This window comes from Balaenoptera physalus (assembly GCF_965194825.1).
Source record: "Balaenoptera physalus genome assembly, chromosome: 1".
Classification (NCBI taxonomy): Eukaryota; Metazoa; Chordata; class Mammalia; order Artiodactyla; family Balaenopteridae; genus Balaenoptera; species Balaenoptera physalus.
The window spans coordinates 93,299,813-93,321,513 of record NC_138882.1 but is presented as its reverse complement, the minus strand read 5'-3'; the positions used below and the strand labels follow the sequence as shown (position 1 = coordinate 93,321,513).

The following is a 21,701-nucleotide window of genomic DNA, read 5'->3' as shown; positions in this document are numbered from 1 at the left end:
AGAATGATGAATCCTGTTAGAATATGGGGCCAGATGAGGTTAAGGTCATGGGTAAATGAGCTCTTGGACTTAGCTTTGTCTGCTTGGTCTGTCACCCCTCACCCTGAATAGCTGCCCTACAAATAAAAGTCATTAACATGGGAGGGTCCTGGGGAGGGGCTACTGTTTGTCTTACTGGGGCTGTATTCACGAAAAAAAAAAAAAATCCACTGAATTATGGATGGAAGCATTCTCAGCCTCCAAGCAAAAAGGGATTTTATATGGGTAAAGAAAGAGAAGTCGCTTGTTGTGTTTGATGTTCTCCAGCTAGGTTTTGTATAAGGTGGAAGCATTTGAAGTTGCTGTTTTTGCGTATCAAAGGTGGCCAGGTGTTGGCCACATTTTATATAGGTCAAATAGCTTCCATTCAAATAATACTGAAATAGAAAATTTGGCAATCCCAGTAATGTGTTTGGAAAAAGTCAACACCATTAGGAAATTCTTCGTGTTAAAAAAATGTGACTCCAATGCAGTATGTCAATGCCAAGCTCTGTGTCCATCAGTCAACAAGAATCTGACCTGCTGTGCAGAGGTGCCTAACCCTCTGTCTATTAAAAGAGAAAGCAACGGGTCAGTCCTCTGAGGTATTTCACTCTTTAGGAGGAGAGATATGTACAACATCCCCCAGAAAACAGATTTATAATAAGATGCTTCAGTGTATGTATGATTCCCTATGCATGGCCATTTGAATTGGCCTCTGTCAGTCAATCCTTTTTACCTCCACAATACCTATTAAACCTTCACACTGTTTCTTTCGCTTTTCTGAGTACCCTCCCAATCATGTTCTTGACCTCGTGCCTCTACTAGCACCTTATGACATTCATCATCCTCTCTCTGGCTTCATCCATGTCTCCCCTCTACAGCTCCTCTGCCCGTAGACATGCAGAGGTACCTGTGTCCATCCTCCCTCACTGCTCTGCCCCATCCATCTACTCTTTCTAACTGCCACCCTATTCTTCTCTTTCCCTTCTCCGTGATGCTTCTTGTAGTTTATGCTTCTTGCAGTTGCTTCTTACCCTTGAAATACTCTGCTGCTGCTCTATGGAAATCTCTTTTACAAAGATTTCCACTGACCTCCTCATCATCAAACTAAAAAGACTTTCGTCCGCCTTTAGAGTCCTTACCCTCTCAGCGGCATTCAGCAGTGCGGACAAGCTCTTTCTTCTTGGACTGTTTTGCTCCTTTGGTTTTCAAGCTACTGTGTCCTTGCTGCCCTCCCACCTGATTCTTCCCTCCCTGATTCTTCCTTCTGTAGGTTTTGTTCCTCATCCTATCCCCTAAATAGAGAGATCCTCTAATAATCTCTCTTCAGCCCTCTCCTTACATTCTCTAACACTTCCCAGTGCTTACATGTAGCTGACCTAATCTGCATCTACAGCCCAGAACTCTCCCTAGTCACAAACAAGCATTTACAGGAAGCAGTGAGGAAACAATGGACACAGCCAGGAATTTGACATTTGTAAATCCAAGTTCGGTTCTGGCTGCACCATTTACAACTTTGACAATGCTAAATATGGGAATATCTCAGAGTTCTTAAGAGGACTGGATTACAAATATTTTCAAAGGGTTGAGTAGATTTTAAAGTATAGATAGATAGCTATAGCTACAGATATAGACATATATTTAAATATTATTTCTAAATGTTTGCTGGATTTCCTTCCTGTTTGTTCCATGGTACTCTAATTTAGTATTTCCAAAATTAAATGCCCTGTCTTCTCCTTCACCCTCGAACACACAACAGTACCTTTTCCTGATATCCTTATTCCTGTTAACAGTGCCATTACTCGCAGTCACCCTTACAAAACCTGGTATCATCTTTGATTTCCTCCTGCCTTCCATCCCTCCATCTACCCCTTCTACCTCCAAGCATCTAAGATACTGAAAAACTCTATAGATCTTATCTCCACAGTGGCTCTTAAATTATAGCCACTTTCTTTCCATTTCTATTGCCTTCATCACTCCTCTCCTGGGCTACTATCATTACCTGATGTCTACTTCTAACTCCATCATCCTACACACCGTCAGGTTAATTTTACTAAGACCTTTCAAATACTTTCAGTGGGTTCCCCATTGCTGAATCAATCAAGTCCAAACTTTTAAACATGATAGTCAAGCCCTTCATGCTTTGGACTCAAAATTCCTACCCACTCTTACCTCTTTCTATTAATCTTCATGTAACCCTCCCCCTAATGCAACTGATTACTCTCTATTTCCTGAACAATTCTTTTGATTACTACTTATACAGTCTTTTCATGAAATCTCCTTCACCTAAAAGGCCCTGTCTCTCCACTTGAATTGTCATAACCTTCTCCAAAGTCCATTTTTAATACTATCTCTTCCATATATCTTACCTATTTCCCTCCCCCAAAATGTAATCTCTCCTTCCTTCAAATTCCTCAAAGCGCTTTTATCATATTTCTTTCCAGGACAGATGACTACCACCCTACTTGACTAAACTGTAAAATCAAGAAGTCAGAGACTATCCCACACTCATCTTCATATCTTAGTCCTTGAAGCATCAGAAACACTATAAGTGGTTGAACAAATATTTATTGAATTAGTAGGCGAAGCAGTAGAAAATGAAGTGCTAGTTTTCAAAATAAAATGTTTCACATGTGGTACCATCTCTCTGAAAAGTCAAAAAAAATGTTAAGTGTTGCCTAGACACCAAAAATAACATTGTGGAAACACGTCCTGACATAAACATCTTAGTGGTACCTCAGAAATCATATTTTTAAAAACATTTTTATCTTGAAATATAACATATAAGAAAAGTTAGTAAGACATTAATGTGCAATTTAACTAATAAATAAAAAGTAAAAACCATGTAACCACTATGCAGGTCAAGAAATAGAACATTGCTAGGACCCTAGAAGCACCCACCCACCTTGCCACGCGTCCCATCCAGACACACACACACACACAATCACTTTCCTGACTTTCGTGATACCTACTTCCTAGCTTTTTTTTAAAATAGTTTTACCCATTACGTTTGCATCACTAAACAATACAGTGTGGTTTTTTTGCCGTTCTTTAAATTTTGTAGAGAGTATAGTAAAAAAGATTCTAAAGTGTTCAGCATCTTTCATTAAACACAGTGATCCACGTTTCTGCAACCAGTTGCAATTCACTCACTTTCATTTCTGTAAAAGATTCCATTTTATGAATGTACCAGTCTGCCTGTTCTACTGTTGATGGACATATGAATGGTCTCTAGTTTGGGGGCTGTAATGAACACTGCTGCTGTGGATACTTTTTCACGTGTAGCCTGATACAGTGCTCACATTTCTCTAAGATGTATGTCTAAGACTGGCTGGCATTGCTGACAATGTTTTAAATTGCCTTTGTAGTATAATTTTTTGGTAAATAATATTTTAAAATTTTACTACTGTATGGCATGGGGAACTATATTCAATATATTGTAATAACCTATAATAGAAAAGGATCTGAAAAAGAATAGATATATATATATATGTGTAACTGAATCACTTTGCTGTACACCCGAAACTAACACAACATTGTAAATCAACTATACTTCAATAAAAAGTTGTATGTTTTGAAAAAAAATTAAAATTTTTTTCTCATATGGTCTAACTTCTATTCCTAAGTGCTTATTACAAAAGGAGCATAATATACATATATCACATTAACTGGGATTTATGAATAAATTAGTATATTTTAAATGATTACTGGAAATTTGTGTGATTGGTTGATTGATTGGATGTTTGTTTTCCAGTTTTGCATTGATTGTATCCATATGCAATTTTTAGTTGACTGTATCAGGTGACTCTTACTCTTTCTCCCTATTTTTTTGCAGGTCCCCTCCTATCAGAATTGTCTTCATTCTAAAATTCCTATACTCAGCCTATACTCATGGTCTCTGTAATGTCATTTTCCCCTCTCTCACTTTTTTTTCACTCTGGTCTCCTTTACTCTTTGTCCTTGTGGATTCACAAAATTCAGCAGATGCTCTGCTTCTTCCATGCCTACTTATGAACTCTATTCTGTTAATTCTGTAATACCAGCAATTGCTCCCTTTTGGACTCTTCTGATGTCTTTCCACTGGGCCCTAGGCCCCGAGTGGAAAGATCTAGCTCACCCTGTGGCATCTCTGTCATTTGTTCTTTGTTCTTTCTGTTACACAAAATAAACTAGGCTATGATATTAACATAATAAATAAATACATACCTTTTAATTTCTAAAAAAGGCTTGATTTTGAAAATGTGTATGTCAAAGGAAATGTTACCATTGAATAAGATTTTCTCCTTTAAACCTAATACTTGAGATTTGTCCCAACAGGAAACATTCCATAGTGGTCCCAACTGAAAACTTTGGGTAAGAGAACAACTAAACTAAATCTGATCCCAGATCCTGTTGGGCTTGACAGTCATCTTTTATGAAGCTTTTCAATAAAGCTGTAGTGGCTCTTTAAAAAATTACAAAATGAAAAACCCTCCACGGTATAGAAAGGAAGTGCTGCTGTTTCTTCAGATGCTAATTTTAGCTAGTCTTGCATCACACCTGGCCGGGAGCTACAGATATTTCCAACCAACCGGCAGGAAAAAGCATGGCACCAGCAGCAGTGCCATAAACTCTGCCTCTCCAGCAATCATTTCTGTGAGAAAAGCTCGATGACAGGTACCTAGGAATTGGAGGCTTGAGGAAGTATACTGAGGAATTTTCCCATAAAATAATGTAAAAGGTGAATTATTATACATCGTATTTACTTCAGGTGCACTTAGATGAGCAGATATGTTTTATGAAAGTGGTCATGTTACATTGATGAAGCTAAACATTTTTTTTTTAAGAGACTAGAGATTACTATGGAAGTTAAACTTATAAAAGAACAATTAACTCATCAAGCCATTCCACTGTTCCTCATCCTGAAGAAGGTATTGAACATTTGAGTTGATTATAGCTAATAACCTACGACCTCATTTTCTAGAATTGTAATACAGGGAGCTACATAATGTGACACATTGGGAACTGGAGCACTAATCTATTTTTATTCCCCTTTCTTTCTCCTGCTTGCAAGCTAAGCTCAGCACTGGCCAGAGAGAAGTAACAGTTCAGAAAGGACCGCTGTTCAGAGCTGAAGGTTACCCCATCAGCATCGGCTGCAACGTAACTGGCCACCGGGGACCTTCTGAGCAGCATTTCCAGTGGTCTGTTTACCTGCCGACAGCCCCGACCCAAGAAATCCAGATCATCAGCACCAAGGATGCCACCTTCTCTTATGCAGTGTATGCACGGCGGGTGCAAAGTAGGGAAATCTATGTGGAGAAGGTCCAGGGTAACTCAGTCTTTTTGCACATCTCCAAGCTCCAGATGAAGGATTCTGGCGAGTACGAGTGTCACACACCCAACACTGATGGAAAATACTATGGGAGTTACAGTGCAAGGACGAATCTAATTGGTAAGCTGTGTGCCCTCCTCTTCTAGCCAGCCCCTGAGAAGCCAGATTCTCCATCAACACGATGCCTTGCAATGTGACATGACTTTATATTGTGCTGTTTGTTTTGGCAAAAGAGCCCACATATCCCTCTGGATATTTTGGAGTTTGTCACAAATAGGTATCTCATATTCCCTAAAACTCTTAATGCATTTTCCCAATTGACTTTGTCATGATGAGTTAGATAGTACGTGGTCTTCCTAGGCCTTGCCCACAACTATTCATAGGTTGATAATAGCACAGCATTAGACAAAGCTTTGAGAGTTCTCATGGTATGTCTCTTCTCAGAGGCAGAATATTAACTTGATAGAAGAGCCAGTATTAATATATTTAATATATGTTTATATATAATTAATATAATACCAAAGGAAGTAAGTCATTAACTTGGAAGTAATTATTCTCAAACTTCCATTCTCTAACATAGTTACCTATGGGGCAAGGGTCATATTATTTGAAATTACCCTTTTGTCCCTTTGCCTAGAATATCTTATTACTCCCTTTTCAGCCTAGCAAACTCCTACATATACTTCTGAACCCAGTTTAGGTATTACCTCTTCTGTGAAACCCATTCTGTCTCAGGCAGTATTCCCATCTTTGTTCTTTCTTGATGCTCTGTTCACACTACTGTTGTTAGTACTCACCCAGTTTATGTGGTAATTGGCTACTTACATGACCCTCTCTGACCTCACCTTCAGCTCGATGAGAAGAGAACATTTACCTCACTCTCTAGCACAGTGGTTAGCTCTGAGTAGATGCTCAATAAACATTCATTTTTGAATCTAAGTGTTGCTTTCACATAAACTTAGGCTGTGTGATTACCTTTGAGGAAGGAAAGAATGGTAGGGTAGTAAGATGGTTTTCAAAACTTTGGTAAGGGTTGCATTTTGGCTCTGAATGATAAATTATAACAGATTATTTCAGAACTTTATTTTATAAAGGAGCAGGTGAAGGCCCAAGGAAGTGAAGTAACTTCCTCCAATTCATGGAGTCAAATAGGGACAAATATAGGATCAGAATATAGTCTTCTAGCTCCCAGTGCTTTTCCCATTTAAAACCTCTGTGTCTGAATAGCTAAACTGGTTACAGCCTGTGCTAAAAATGTAAAATCAGGGTCAATACAACAGTGAACCAATAGCTTTGCCGAGTTCCATAGTCTGTATGTATATAGATACCAATGTTCCTGTTGGCAATAGGGAAAGCATAAGGCTGGTGGAAAACCAACTCAAAGTATGTACTTTACAGATGTTGGGTCAGGGCACCATCTTCATCTAAGGAGGCTAGTCTGACAGGTATTCAGTCAATTACAATCATTCCTTTGCATCCAGTCATTCCAGATACCCTCTCTGCTGCCATGACTTCCCAGACTCTCAGTAAGGAGGAAGGTGAGCCACTGGAACTTACCTGTGAGTCATCCAAAGCCACAGCTCAACATACTCACCTCTCTGTCACCTGGTACCTGATGCAAGATGGAGAAAGAAGCCAAGCCAGCAAGATTATTTCCCTCTCCAAAGATTTTATGTTGCTCCCTGGGCCCTTGTATACAGAGAGGTTTGCAGCTGGTGACGTGCGGCTCGACAAGCTTGGGGTCACTACCTTCAGGCTGTCCATAGGGAGGCTCCGGCTCTCAGATCAGGGCCAGCTGTTCTGTGAGGCAACTGAATGGATTCAGGATCCGGATGAAACCTGGACTTCCATCACGAAAAAGCAGACAGATCAAACAACTCTGAGGGTCCAGCCAGCAGGTAATTATCTTCTCGGGAAATTCATTAACAGCTAGTAGTGGGTATTTGGGGGATATCTTTTTTTTTTCTTTTTTTTTGGCTGTGCCACATGGCTTGCGGGATCTTAGTTCCCCGACCAGGGATCGAATCCACGCCCTCGGCAGTGAAAGCATGGAGTCCTAACCACTGGACCGCCAGGGAGTTTTCTCTTTTTGTTTTTTTCTAATCTTTTGTTGGATCAAAAATATCATTAGAAAGTTTGAGTAAATTTTGTTTTTGTCACCTGGGAAGCATAAATAAGAAGGACAGATTGGGGGCTCTGTCCACGGGAGGTTTTATATGGGATAAAATCTGTTGAATGTTAGGTAGATTCCACAGCCATGCATGGAAATAGTTTTGTTGCCATTCTTGCCAGGCTCTGTGTAAGCACTTTATCTATAATACATTATCGAATTTAGTCCTAACAACCACCCTCTGAGGCAACTAGTCAAGTCCCCATTTTTGAAACATGACCCTGAGCCTCAGCTAAATGCTCTGCCTTAGCTCGCTGTGCTGGAGCTGGCGTTTGAAGACAGGTGTATCTCTCCAAGGCCCTCTCCCTACAGACACCTGTACCTCAGGTAGCCTATTTCCAATGTGAAGTCTTGTCTTAGTCACTGCTCCTTCCGCCTTACCCCTTTTCCTTGGAACGGTGTCACTCTTCATGATCCATTGACACCTTCGCCAAAGCAAGCAGGAAGCCTCCATTTTGATTCCTGGTCTCGCCACATGGGCTTTGGTCTGGTAGGAGGAGGTCTATAACCATATATATCCCTGCTAAAAGCAATGATCCAATAGTGGATCACTGAAGTTTTCTTTCTTTTTTTTTAGGATAAGTGTTAGTCTATTCTATTAAAAATTGTCCTGATGGTGTTACGTGTCCAAATTATACTCAGGGAGTCCTTTGGAGACACATCACATGTGCTTCTTTTCCCTCTCTTTGAAAACAATTTTTAAAAATGTAAAACTATTTTAAAATTTTATTTATTTAGATCAGTAAAAATTGTATACGTTTAAGGTGTACAATATGATGTCTTGATATCTGTATGCGCTGTGAAATGACTACAATCAAGTTCACTAACATACCCATCACCTCACATGGTTGTGTTGTGTATGTGGTGAGAATTCTTGAGATCTTTCTTAGCAAATTTCAAGTAATACCACACAGTATTACTAACTGTAGTCACCATGCTGTACATTAGATCTCCAGAACTTATTCATCCCGCATAACTGAAACTTTGTACCCTTTGACCATTATCTCCCCATTGTCCCCACTCCCCCAACCTCTGGTAACCACCATTCTACTCTCCACTTCTATGTATTCATTTTGTCAATTTTTAGTTTCCACAATATTTGTCTTTCTGTGTCTGGCTTATTTCACATAGCAAAATGTCCTCCAGGTTGATCCATGTTTTTGAAAATGGCAAGCTTTTCCTTTTTTTCATGGCTGAATAATATTCCATTGTGTATATATACCACATTTTCTTCATACGTTTATCCTTTGATGTACACTTAGGTTGTTTTCATATCTTGGCTATTATGAATAATGAACATAGGGGTGCAGATATCTCTTTGAGATACTGATTTCATTTCCTTTGCATATGTACCTGGAAGTGGGATTGCTGGGTTATATGGTAGTTCTACTTTTAGTTTTTGAGGAACCTCCATACTGTTTTCTATATCATGCCCATACCAATTGACATTCCTTGTACACTAACAGTGTACAAGTGTTCCTTTTTCTTCTCCATCCTCACCAACACTTGCTATCTTTTGTCTTTTTGATAATTGCCATTCTAACAGATGTGAGGTGATATCTTGTGGCTTCAATTTGCATTTCCCTGATGATTAGTGATGAACATCTTTTTCCATATTTTTGGTCATTTGTATGTCTTCCTTTGAGAAATGTCCCTTCAGATCCTTTGCTCGTTTTTATATTAAGTTATTTGGGTTTGTTTTTTTTTTTTTGCTATTAATTTGTATGAGTTTCTTATCCATTTTGGCTAGTAACCCTTTTTCAAATACATGGTTTGCAAATATTTTCTCCCATTTTGTAGATTGTCTCTTCACTCTGTTGATTGTTTCTTTTGTGTGCAGAATCTTTTTAGTTTGATGCAATCCCACCATCTATTTTTACTTTTGTTGCCTGTGCTTGTGGGGTCATATCCAGAAAATCATTGCCCAAGATAATGTCAAGAATGTTTTCCTTCTATTTTCTTTTCTTTTTCTTTTTTCTTTTTTGGCTGCGCCATGTGGCATGTGGGATCTTAGTTCCCTGACCAGAGACTGAACCCGTGCCCCCTGCAGTGGAAGTGCAGAGTCTTAACCACTGGACTGCCAGGGAATTCCCCCTTCTGTTTTCTTCTAGTAGTTTTTCAGTTTCAGGTCTTATGTTTAAATCTTTGATCCATTTTGAGTTTATTTTTTTAATATGGCACGAGATAGGAGTCCAACTTCATTCTTCTGCATGTGGATATCCAGTTTATTCAACACCATTTATTTGAAGAGACTATCTTTTCCCTGTTGTGTATTCTTGGCACCCTTATTGGAGATTAATTGACATAGATTCATGGATTTATTTTTGGATTCTCTTTTCTGTTTCATTGGTCTATATGTCTTTATGCCAGTACCATACTGTTTTGATTACTGTAGCTTTGTAATGTATTTTGAAATCAGGCAATGTGATACCTACAGCTCTTGCTCAAAATTCTTTGGCTATTCACGGTCTTTTGTGGTTCCATATGAATTTTAGAATTGTTTTTATCTATTTTAAAATGCCATTAGAATTTTGATAGGGATTACAATGAATCTGTAGATTGCTTTGGGTGGTATGGATATTTTAACAATATTAATTCTTCCGACCCATGAACATGGGATATCTTTCCATTTATTTGTTTCATCTTCAGTTACTTTCATCAGTGTTCTATAGTTTTCATTGTACATGTCTTTCACCTCCTTGGTTAAATTTATCCCTGAGTATTTTCTTCCTTTTGATGCTATTGTAAATGGGATTGTTTTCTTAATTTCTTTTTCTGATAGTTCATTGTTAGTGTATAGAGATGCAACTGATTTTTTTTTTTTGTATGTTGATTTTGTATCCTGCAATTTTACTGAAATTCTTTATTAGTTTTAACATCTTTTGGTGGAGTTTTTTCGGGTTTCTATATGTAAGATCACGTCATCTGCCAACAGTGACAGTTTTACTTCCTTTTTTCCAATTTGGATGCCTTTAATTTCTTTTTCTGTCTAACTGCTCTGGCTAGGACTTCCAATACTATGTTGAATAGAAGTGGTGAGAGTGGTCATCCTTGTCTTATTCTTGATCTTAGAGGAAAAGCTTTCAGCCTTTCACTGTTAAGTGTGATGTTAGCTGTGGACTTGCCATATATCACATACACTTTTAACTTCGGAAAATTCCACTGGATATGCTCAGCCAAAAATGAGAGCAAGAAATCACAATTTACATCGATTCAACATAGTATAAAATATTTTATTTAAAAAGATACATTACTGTGTACTTTACACATCTATGCATACATCTTGCTTAATAGGATTGCATTCAGAAAATCATGTATGTTGTTCTTTCTAGGTGATTTAAAGAGTAGTCAAGGGCATATTTTAATTCTAGACATTTCTTTGGCTTACCTTCTCCTCAGAACTGATCTCCCACATGAAATTCAATCCCTGTACTATCCTAACAGGAGGTAGCATCTCTCTCTGGTATTGAAAGGATAGATGCAGTGGCCTCTCTATATATCTGCCTTGCTTTTGTTTCCTAGTGAGAGATTTTCAAGTCAACATCACGGCTGAGAGTACAGTTCCTGAAGGAAAACCCTTAGAACTGGTTTGCCTGGTCGTGGGCGGTGGCCAGGACCCACAGCTTCAGGGCACTTGGTTCTTCAATGATACTGAAATGGCCCACATTGATGCTGGTGGAGTTCTGGGTCTGAAGAAAGACTATCAAGAAAGAGCAAGTCAAGGACAGTTCCAGGTTTCAAAGTTAAGCCCCAAGGCTTTCTCTCTCAAGATCTTCTCTGTGGGCCCAGAGGATGAAGGTGCCTACAGATGTGCCGTGGCAGAGGTGACAAGAGCTCAGATGGGCTCCTGGCAGGTGCTCCAGAAAAAAAAGTCACCAGACAGCTATGTGCACCTGAGGAAGCCAGCAGGTATGTGAAGTCGGGGCCAGACACGATTGGGCTGCTTTTAGATGCCCTCCTTTGTGAGTACAGGATGCCTTCATGGACACGGGGGAGGTCTCCTGAAGTCAGGTGTCAATCAGATCACTTTGAGGTGGAGTGGAGTGTAGTACTTCAAAGGAAAGCACCCAAACCAGCTGAAAACCTGAGTCCTATTCCTGAGCCATTAAATGGGCCATGATCCTGAACACACTATGTACTTCACCTCTAAATCTCAGCTTCTTCAACTGTAAGATAATGCCATCTAATTTGACGGTCCTGAAGTGACTTCTTGCCGTCTTAGATTCTTTGATTCTATTTGCTGTTATTTCTAATTTTTGTCCATTGGGTATTCTTTCAGCAGAGAACACCTGTATTAATGAAGCCCTCTGTCTCCTTGTTGCGTGTGTGTGTGTGTGTTTTGAGTAGATTAAGAGGAAAGAGCTTACACTTGCCCCCTTCCTGGGAAATAAACACCCACATTACGCCTCCTACTCCTGTGACATCTTTCAGGTGTCTTTCATCAATTCTCTATTATCTTAAACTGATACTAAGTCTTAATTCTGCACCAAAGCATGACTCAGAGTAAGAAAAGAAGAAGTAAATGATAGTGGGCAGACTCTATTGCCTGCATGTTGCTATGATGTCGTGAGATGCCTATCCAAATGGGTCTGAGTATCTGGAAGGCCACTCAGGTCTTGTTTAGTTTCTGAAGGCTGGGTGACCTTAAACGTGTTTGAATTATCAGTGCTTTTTGTGTGGAGAGAAAACTGATAAATCTGCAAGTAATATTAGGATCCTCTGGGCTGAATATTAAATTCAAAGTCTAGAGAAATGAATTGCCCCAAATTTTTGGTTTTGCAAAAATCAAAAACAAAAACAAACTAAAAATGAAGATATCCTTGTTGTACTTGCTCACTGGAGGCCTCTCCAAAGATAGAAGCATTCCCCTTCCATCCTCTTCTCCGTCACCCCACTTGCTGGGAGTGAAGACGCACAGCTTTGGCCTAGAGTGGCAAGCCAGGAAGTGTGTTGGTGGTAGTTTTTACACTAAACATTTGTTCTGACTTGCTAGGATTCAGAAAAAACTATGTAGGCGTGTTTACATATTTACACAGAGCTAAATCTCAACTTCGTGTATCTGTCTCTGCTGGAGCAGATCTGTAGATCTTTCATAAACTCAGGACATAGGAATTTGTGCTAAAGAGACCTAAAGGTGTGCTTCGTGGCACACAGATCACAAGCCTATCAAGTAGGTGGTCTTCCCGAGCTAAAAATAATCCTTTGTGCAGGCGGGAGTCCAGCCTGTTTCTTTTTACGTAGAATAAAAAAAGGTTATTAACAGATTTATTAAAGATCCTGTTGAGCATTTGGTTTTGAAACTCAAACCATTACTTCAAGTATGAGCAGCGTTTTATCACTCCATGAATGTTTTAAACAGAAGAGGGTACTCCCTACTGCTATGCATGTATACCTTACACATGCGTGGTAAGTGTGTTACTTCTTACCGAGAGGCAGTAACGACCGCAGTAAACTAAGGAAACCACAGTTAAAAAAGCAAAACAAAACAAAACTGAAGCTGGTTGAAACTAATCATAATGGTTATATTTGAGTAGTGAGATTATGAGTAATAATTTCCCCTCTAATTTCTAAACTTTAGTTATGAGTCTATTTTTAACTTGAAAAAAAATTAAGTATAATTATGCCTCTAATACACAAAATTTGGAAGCAAGTTATATATATGTAATAGATAGATAAATAGATATAGATATATTAACCTATTTGTGGACATTAGCCTTCATTCTGCCTTTGTAACATATACATTTATACTTAAAGTGGTTAAAGACTGAACTCCTTCCTCAGCAGGGAAGATCAATTTGCAGATTCATTTAGATCCTATTTAAATTTCTAATGCCAGTTCTATTTTGTATTCCTGGGAATTCCCTGGTGGTCCAGTGGTTAGGACTCCATGCTCTCACTGCTGAGGGCCTGGGTTTGATCCCTGGTCGGGGAACTAAGATCCCACAAGGCCAGAAAAAATAAATTTGAAAAAAAATCTATTTTGTTTTCCTTTTCTGGCTTTGAACTCCTCTGCTGTCACAAAGTGCCTATCATTACGCCCTAACGCTAATAGCTCACCTTTGCTGGGTACTTCTCCTTGCCAGCTGGAGTAAGCCCTTTGCATGTGCCATTCATTTAGTCCTCTCACAATGCATAAGGGAGGTGTTATTATTACCCCCATATTTACAGGAAAGGAAATTGAGGCTCAGAGTGGTCCACTATGTTGTCCAGGATAATTCTGACTCCAGTGACCTTGACCTGAAGCTTGAGGCCGGGCTGCCTAGGATGCATGAGCTTGAGGGATCTTTACGTTGCCCACAAAGCACCCAGGACAAGGCCTTGCACAGGAAGTATCTGTTGAAGGAATGTCTGCATTTCTACACATCTTGAATTTCCCATCTGGAAGCCAGATTTACACTTATTGTTTTACACTATAGTTCAGATATAGGAAGGCTCTCCCTTCAACAATATGTATGAATGAATATATGATTTGAAAAAGAGAAATGTATATGTATGTATATATATATAGGTAATTATATATATTTTTTTAAAAATACTTGGGGGGAAATGTATATATATATTTATTGTATATATATATTTATATATATATACATTTCCCCCCAAGTAATTATTTTTTAATCACAGTGTTTTGAACAGAAATATAATTAACAATACTCCTTCACTGTTCAGAATACACACTAATTGGGGGAAGGTAAGTAAGGAGAGGAAGGTCATTTTGAACTGTGAAAGTCTGAATTCTAAAAAAACTAAACATTTAAATAAACACAGCTTCATTACTTTCAGCCTCATACACCAACCGTAATTAATTTAACAAAATATTACCAGATGTTTTCCCAACTAGATGTTCCTAAGGAACAAATCACTAAAAATTAGGGCAAATTATAAATTAAGTGTAAATAAGTTCTCCTGGTAATCTTTCTGCTGTTTCCACTATTTAAGTGTTGATGAAATCTTTTTTTCCGGGGGTGGTGCAGGAGTGAACAACCTGATAGGATTTGTCACAAAGTAGTCAAGTCCTAATTAATGAGATTTCACTGGTTTTTAGAAAAATTTTCATTTACTTGAAATAATTTTTTCTTTTAAAATCTGTAATCCACAGCAAGACATGTGGTCGTGTCTACCAAGAACAGGCAGCAAGCAGTGTGGGAAGGAGAGGCATTAACCCTTCTCTGCAAGGTAGGTGGAGATGAAAGTCTCCTGTCCGTGACCTGGTGGCACATCCCACAAGACCAGACACAGCCAGAGTTTGTGGCTGGAATGGGGCAGGATGGCACCATGCAGCTGGGTGCCTCCTACGGGGAACTTGATAGCCACAGCAACACAAGGCTGGAGAAAACGGACTGGGCCACCTTCCAGCTGGAGATCACCTCCACCACCATCACAGACAGCGGCACGTTTGAGTGCAGAGTGTCTGAGAGGACCCGGAAACAGGCCAGAGATCGGAGCTGGACTCAGAAGATGTCAGTCACTGTAAAACCTCTGAGTAAGTGTCAGGGAAATCCTTTTCTGAACTTACGTATCATCAGTATCTTCCTTCTGCAGTGCAATGCTGTGGAATTCGATTGTCTGTCACCCTGAATCCCCTAGTTATGGTACGTGTACCCCAGGACACAGAGCAGAGCCTCTGGCTACCATGTCTGTCAACTGATCTCTGAAGTTTACTCGTCTTCTTTTTTATTTATTTATTTATTTATTTATTTTTGGCTGTGTTGGGTCTTCGTTTCTGTGCGAGGGCTTTCTCTAGTTGTGGCGAGCAGAGGCCACTCTTCATCGCGGTGCGCGGGCCTATCACTATCACGGCCTCTCTTGTTGCGGAGCACAGGCTCCAGACACGCAGGCTCAGTAGTTGTGGCTCACGGGCCTAGTCACTCCACGGCACGTGGGATCCTCCCAGACCAGGGCTCGAACCCATGTCCCCTGCATTGGCAGGCGGACTCTCAACCACTGAACCACCAGGGAGGCCCTTTACTCGTCTTTATAAAGATCATCTTTAGGGTGCAACTTGTAAGCTGTTATTCAAGGCTAAAAACAAAATCGTATGACTTGGAATAGACTTAGAAAAGAGATATGCCAAGTGGAGCGGAGCCTCGTGCATTCAGGCTTCTGACAGCTGCAGCCCTGGGATGGCAGAGTCTCCTGGAGCAGGTGCAAAAGAGTGATGGTGCACCCAGGAGTGGGGATGAGGGAAGGAGGCCAGCCAGTGGGGCCGGGGAGCACCGCACCCACTCAGCAGCAGCTGTCTAAGCAGCAGACTGGAGAAACACTGCCTGTTTGTTGTGTCTGCTGACAACACTCTTTAGAAGAGGGTCAACTTTAGAAAACTGAGGTCAGACTTCAGGACAGACTGTACTGTGAATCAGCTTCTACCCCCACGTATTTGATACTCCCAGTGTATGAACGCATAGTTCAATGTGAGGAGGCAATGACTAGGACAACTTGTGCCTCGATTTGCTGAATGTGTTAGAAATTGTGTTTCACATTTCTGCCCACAGAGTCAAGTTTACAAGTTAGTCTGATGAGCCGTCAACCACAAGTGAAATTAACCAACACCTTTGACCTGTCCTGCATAGTGAGGGTTGGCTACTCAGACCTCAAGGTTCCACTCACCGTGACATGGCAGTTCCAGGCAGCTAGATCTCGAGCCTTTGATCTGCTTCTTCGAATCACCCATAATGGCACTATTGAATGGGGGAACTTCCTACCCCAGTTCCAAAAGAAGACGAAGGTTTCACAGTCTTTATTTCGTTCTCAACTCCTAATCCATGATGCCACCGAGGAAGAAGCAGGAGTTTATCAGTGTAATGTAGAAGTTTATGACAGAAATTCCCTACACACAAACGGCCCCATGAGGGCTTCTGCCATCTCTCACCCATTGAGGATCACTGTCACTTTACCAGGTAAACACTACTTGAAATTAATCCTCCTTTTTTTTAAACATTCCTCCCATTTAGGGTAAGTTATAGAATTAAAGCATAAAATACCTTTTCCCCAAGTTTGTATTATAAGTAAGCACCGTATGTAAGTGATATCCAGGAAGGGAGAGGGGAGGGATAAATTAGGAGTTTGGTATTAACAGATATTCACCAGTATATATAAAATAGATAAACAATAAGGACCTACTGTATAGCAGAGGGAACTATATTCAATATCTTATAATAACCTATAATGGAAAAGAACCTGAAAAAGAATATATATGTGTATAACTGAATCACTTTGCTGTATACCTGAAATATTGTAAACCAACTATACTTCAATTAAAAAAAGGAACCAGAAACAAAAACAAACACAAACACACACACACACACACACACAAAAAGGGATATCCAGGTTAACATTAAGTTAATATGCACAAAATGGCCATACTGGTTTGTTTTTTTTTGTTTTTGGTTTTTTTTGGCTGTGTTGAGTCTTTGTTCCTGCAGGCGGGCTTTCACTAGTTGCATTGAGCTAGGGCTACTCTTCATTGCGGTGCGCAGGCTTCTCACTGCGGTGGCTTCTCTTGTTGCAGAGCACAGGCTCTAGGCACGCGGGCTTCAGTAGTTGTGGCACGCGGGCTCAGTAGTTGTGGCACACGGGCTTAGTTGCTCTGCGGCATGTGGGATCTTCCCAGACTAGGGCTCGAACCTATGTCCCCTGCATTGGCAGGCTGATTCTCAACCACTGTGCCACCAGAGAAGTCCCGCCATACTGGTTTTTAAAACATTGAAATACTTCCACACTGACAAATAATAACTGTTACCCCTTCCCCATTTCCCATAAGTCCCCACGGCTCAGCAACTAAAGGGAACCACGTGGCACAGCAGGGGACCTCTAGGACCAGATCCAGTGGTGAGGCATTCTTTCGGATTGGTCAGTACCCATGCCTGACCAGTCATTAAATGTTTAGAATGTATCCCCTGGTGGTATGGATAATGTAAATCCCATTAAATACATTAATCCATTCATTTTGATATGTTAATATACAAGAGTTAGAGAATTTATGATTACAGTCAAAATAATTTACCTTGTCAGTTGGTAATAGAGGATAGAGATTTAAAGTAAGACACAACTTGGCAAATTCTGCTGTGCCAGTATCTTTCATGACTTCCATTCTCTTAGAGCAGAGTGTTCAAGAGGCTTTGATGTCATTTAGATCTGACAAGTACTGGATAGAAACATCACTTTAGACAAGGCACTTTAATCTGTCCAAGCCCAGTGACCCCATGTGTAAATTGCTGATGTGCAATTTAAAGATGGCGACATGTTCCTAGTACAGTGCTTGACACACCAAGCAGATGCTCAAACATGGTAGCAGTCATTATCTCAGCTACTGAGCAATATTTTTGGTAATAGTAATGATCTCCTTGTTGATTAACTCATGCCTTAATTTACTTGTCCTTTCTGATGTATTTCAAATTGTTGGTTTAATCCTTTCTTCTTAAAACTTCTCTTCTCTTGGCCTTATGACACAAGATTTTCTTGGTTTCCTTCCTAACACTCTGACTGCTCCTTCTCATTCTCTTTTGCAGAATCCTCCTCCTCCACTGACTCATCCCTTTGGGTTTCATCCTCAACTTCCTCTCTTCTCATTCTGTACAGTGTCCCAAAGTGGGCTTATTCCTACCCAGGGATTCAGGCTATATACTGACAAATCCCAAATTCATTATCTTGAAATACTTCTCTTCTGATCTCCAGACTCATCAATGCAATTGCCTCTAAGACTCAATATGTCAATACATAAATACACCATTATTATCCCTCCAGAGCTACTCCTCTGACATTGTTCTCCATGTCCCCACCATCCATCAGTGATCCAAGCAAGAAACCTGAGTCATCCACTACTTCTCCACGTCCACCTCATGTCCAAACTCCCATTACATGACAAGCAAGGTCCTTTATAACCTGATACATTTATGTCTTTCCTGCATCATCTCTTTCCACTTTCCATCTTGAATTTGAGCTCCAGCCACACTGAACTACTGGCAGTTCCTCAAATACTCTAAGCTCTCTCTCTCATTTTTAGTCTTTGTTCAAGTTGCTTCTTTTGCATGGAATTCCTTAACCCCTTCTCCATCAGATTAATTCCTATTAACCCTTAAGACTTAACTTAGAGATATCTCCTCCAGGAAGCCTCCCCTCACTCCCATATTGGGGTTACACAGTCCTGCTGTGTGCTCTGACAGCCACTTCTGCATACCTCTGTCCCACCTGGGTGACACAATCCTATAATCTCTAAGCCTCTGTCCTGTACTAGTCTCTTCCTCTAAGCAGAGACTGAGGGGAGGGATCCACAGAGCCTGGAATAGTCTGGCACATAATATAGTATGTGCTTAATAAATGTTTGTTGAAGGAAGAGTAAAGGGACCTACTGGCAGTATCAATAAGCAGTCACAAAAGTAGAACTGGTGATGTCAGCAAGAAGATAAGAATAAGATTTGGAAGCCAGGCTTTACCATTCATCTTTCTGACAAAGCAGGAAAGCTCTGGGTTAAAGGATAGTTGACTCCACATCCGTACAATGTTCCCACAGTCGAGTGGCTGGCTGCAAAGAGACGCACAGTTGTAATAGCCCACGTACAACTTCCTCTTGTTTACCCATGTTTGCCAGCAGATACAATTAGACTTAGGCAAACTGTGGATCTAGGAGTATCTGGATAGTGAACACACAGACAAAGCATTAATAGGGCCACTTTCCCTCAATTTGATTTGTGAAATGCTACAGAAGAGAAGATGTCCGTGCCAAAATATTGAAGCATTTTCTTTTCTTTTATACTGGAGTATAGTTGATAAACAATGTTGTGTCAGTTTCAGGTGTACAGCAAAGTGATTCAGTTATACATATACATGTACGTATCTATTCTTTTTCAAATTCTTTTCCCATTTAGGTTATTACAGAATGTTGAGCAGAGTTCCCTGTGCTATACAGTAGGCCCTTGTTGGTTATCTAATACTGAAGCATTTTCATGTGGAAGAGATTGGCTTTTCTGCATGACACTTCCTCCCTGCCCCACACTCCCTATCCCACTCCTCCGGGGCAGGGGTAGAACTAGGACCAGTGGATGGAAGTTATGGAGAAGTAAAATTCAACTTGATATCAGAAAGAGTTCTCTAGTGGCAGCATGTCCAAACGTGGAATGGGTGCTTTGTGAGTTAGTGAGTTGTTCAGAGGCTGAGTGAGCAGTTAGTGGGGCTGCTAAAGAGAGAATTCACACATTTGATGGATGTAGGAGGTATGGCCCTAGTTGACCTCCAATGTCCCTTCTACCTTAAAGATCTATTTTCTAGCAAAGTAACAAAGGTAATGGTACCATTCTTTTAATTTAGAGAGCAAGCTGAAAGTGAATTCAAGCAGTCAAGTCCAAGAGATCTCCATCAACTCCAACACAGACATAGAGTGTAACATCCTGTGCCAATCCACTGGAAACCTTCGGTTGGCTGTTATCTGGTACTTCTCTGCCATGTCCACTAATGCACCCTGGCTGAGGATCCTGGAAATGGACCGAACCCACGTAGTAAAATATGGGGATGAATTTCAGACCACACGGAGAAAACAAAAATTCCACGCCGAGAAAGTTTCCCAAGACTTGTTTCAGCTACACATTCTGAATGTGGAAGACAGCGATCAGGGCAAATATCACTGCGCTGTGGAGGAATGGCTCTGGTCTACAAATGGCACTTGGCACAAGCTTGGAGAAAAGACGTCAGGTCTAACAGAATTGAAACTCAGGCCCACAGGTAAACCTTGCAAGTATAGTCTCACGCATCTTTCTGTAGAATTGCCATCTCCTCTTGGGCAGCTGTTCTATGAAGTGATTAGATGAAGGTAAAAATATGACCTATAGTCATAGGAAGAGTGCCCACCTGCACAATGACTGCAGGACTGGATAGCCCACCAGAGCAGGCGGGGGTCCCTTTGAGTCAAGCTGAGATTTGGAGAAGCTTAGATGGGAGCAAGATCCCTTTGATTGGTTTGCTTCTCAGCCTGGCAGGCTGGTCTATGCAGCGACCCAGGGTATCGTATCTCCAGCTCTCTGTAAAACAAGCTGTGTCATTCCAGTGGGGCTCTACTGTAATTTGGCAGAAAGAGAGTAATACAAAGCATATTTCTCCCACTGTGAACAGAAACTGTACAACTCTATAGGGATGTATGGAGAGACTGCTTTTCAACATTTGGCTGCCTAAACATAAGGCAAATAGAAGTAGTCAACTGCTGGAATGGCTTACTGAGGGCATCTCCTCCTCCTCAGGAGATCTTTAAAAATGAAATAGAAGTTCCATTCATTTGCATTAGTCTAAGAGTGCCGTGGTCTAAATGTGGGCAGGGTTGATTAGATCTGTCAGCATTACTTAGGTCACCTCCAATGTTGATTAAAATTAAATGAACATCACAGCTAAGGTTCAGGAACTGGCCGAGATCCAAAAGCACAATGCAAATAAGTTAATCTAGTTTGGCACTGAAAATTCTATTTTCAATGTAACATCAAAAAATAAGATTATAATGAACATTGCTATGTGTTAGGCAATTAGGAATCCAAAGATAAATAAGGCAGAGCCTAAAGGAGCTCACAGTCGGTTGGGAGCAGCAGGGGCAAAATAGCAGCTGAGCGCGAGAGTCTCTTCCTGCCGCTCTGGCCGCCCTTCTCCATGCCCTTCAGGCACGTCTTCCTCTCCCTGCTCAATGCAGCTGTTCATCAGGGACACCTGAGCCCATTTTTCCTCTTACTCTCTGTGCCCTTCAAAACCTCTTAAATACCACCTTGGTGGTACCAACTACCACCTTCGATGAAACAGCTCTAAGTTTTTATGCTTAGCCCCCATCTCCTGAGCTCCAGGCCTTTCTACCCATCTGCTTGTTGCACATTTCTACTTGGCTGACCCAGAGAGCCTCACACACAGCATATCCCAAATCATCCTTATGTCCCAAATCATCATGATGGCGTTTATCATCTTGGCCATCCCACAAGGCTCATGGCCACTCCATTCTCCATCTGGGTGGCTGGCATCCCTTTCTCCCAGTTGTCCAAGCTGAACCTTGACAGTGTGTGCCCACCCCTTTAAGAAGTGCACACCATTTCTTAGCTCAAGCCAGCGCTTCCCATTCAGAAATGTGGGACCAGGGCTGTTCAATCTTTTAGTCTATCAAGAAATGCCTAAAATCTTTTTATGGTGGCATCAATCATTTTGGAATGTCCATAATGAATTCAAATTCTTTTAAAA

The 21,701-nt window shown here is 40.6% G+C and overlaps 1 protein-coding gene across 2 annotated transcripts in view; it reads left to right on the top strand.

Moving 5' to 3' along the window:
• Window positions 1-21,701, top strand: part of CD101 (CD101 molecule) — a 45,677-nt gene that overhangs the window by 9,437 nt on the left and 14,539 nt on the right. For both annotated transcript variants that reach the window (XM_082458194.1, XM_082458195.1), the window contains exons 2-7: window positions 5,075-5,455; window positions 6,817-7,233; window positions 11,028-11,414; window positions 14,605-14,988; window positions 15,998-16,402; window positions 19,809-20,219. In XM_082458194.1, coding sequence (XP_082314320.1) covers window positions 5,075-5,455; window positions 6,817-7,233; window positions 11,028-11,414; window positions 14,605-14,988; window positions 15,998-16,402; window positions 19,809-20,219 — 2,385 coding nt within the window. The remainder of the gene's footprint in view (window positions 1-5,074; window positions 5,456-6,816; window positions 7,234-11,027; window positions 11,415-14,604; window positions 14,989-15,997; window positions 16,403-19,808; window positions 20,220-21,701) is intronic.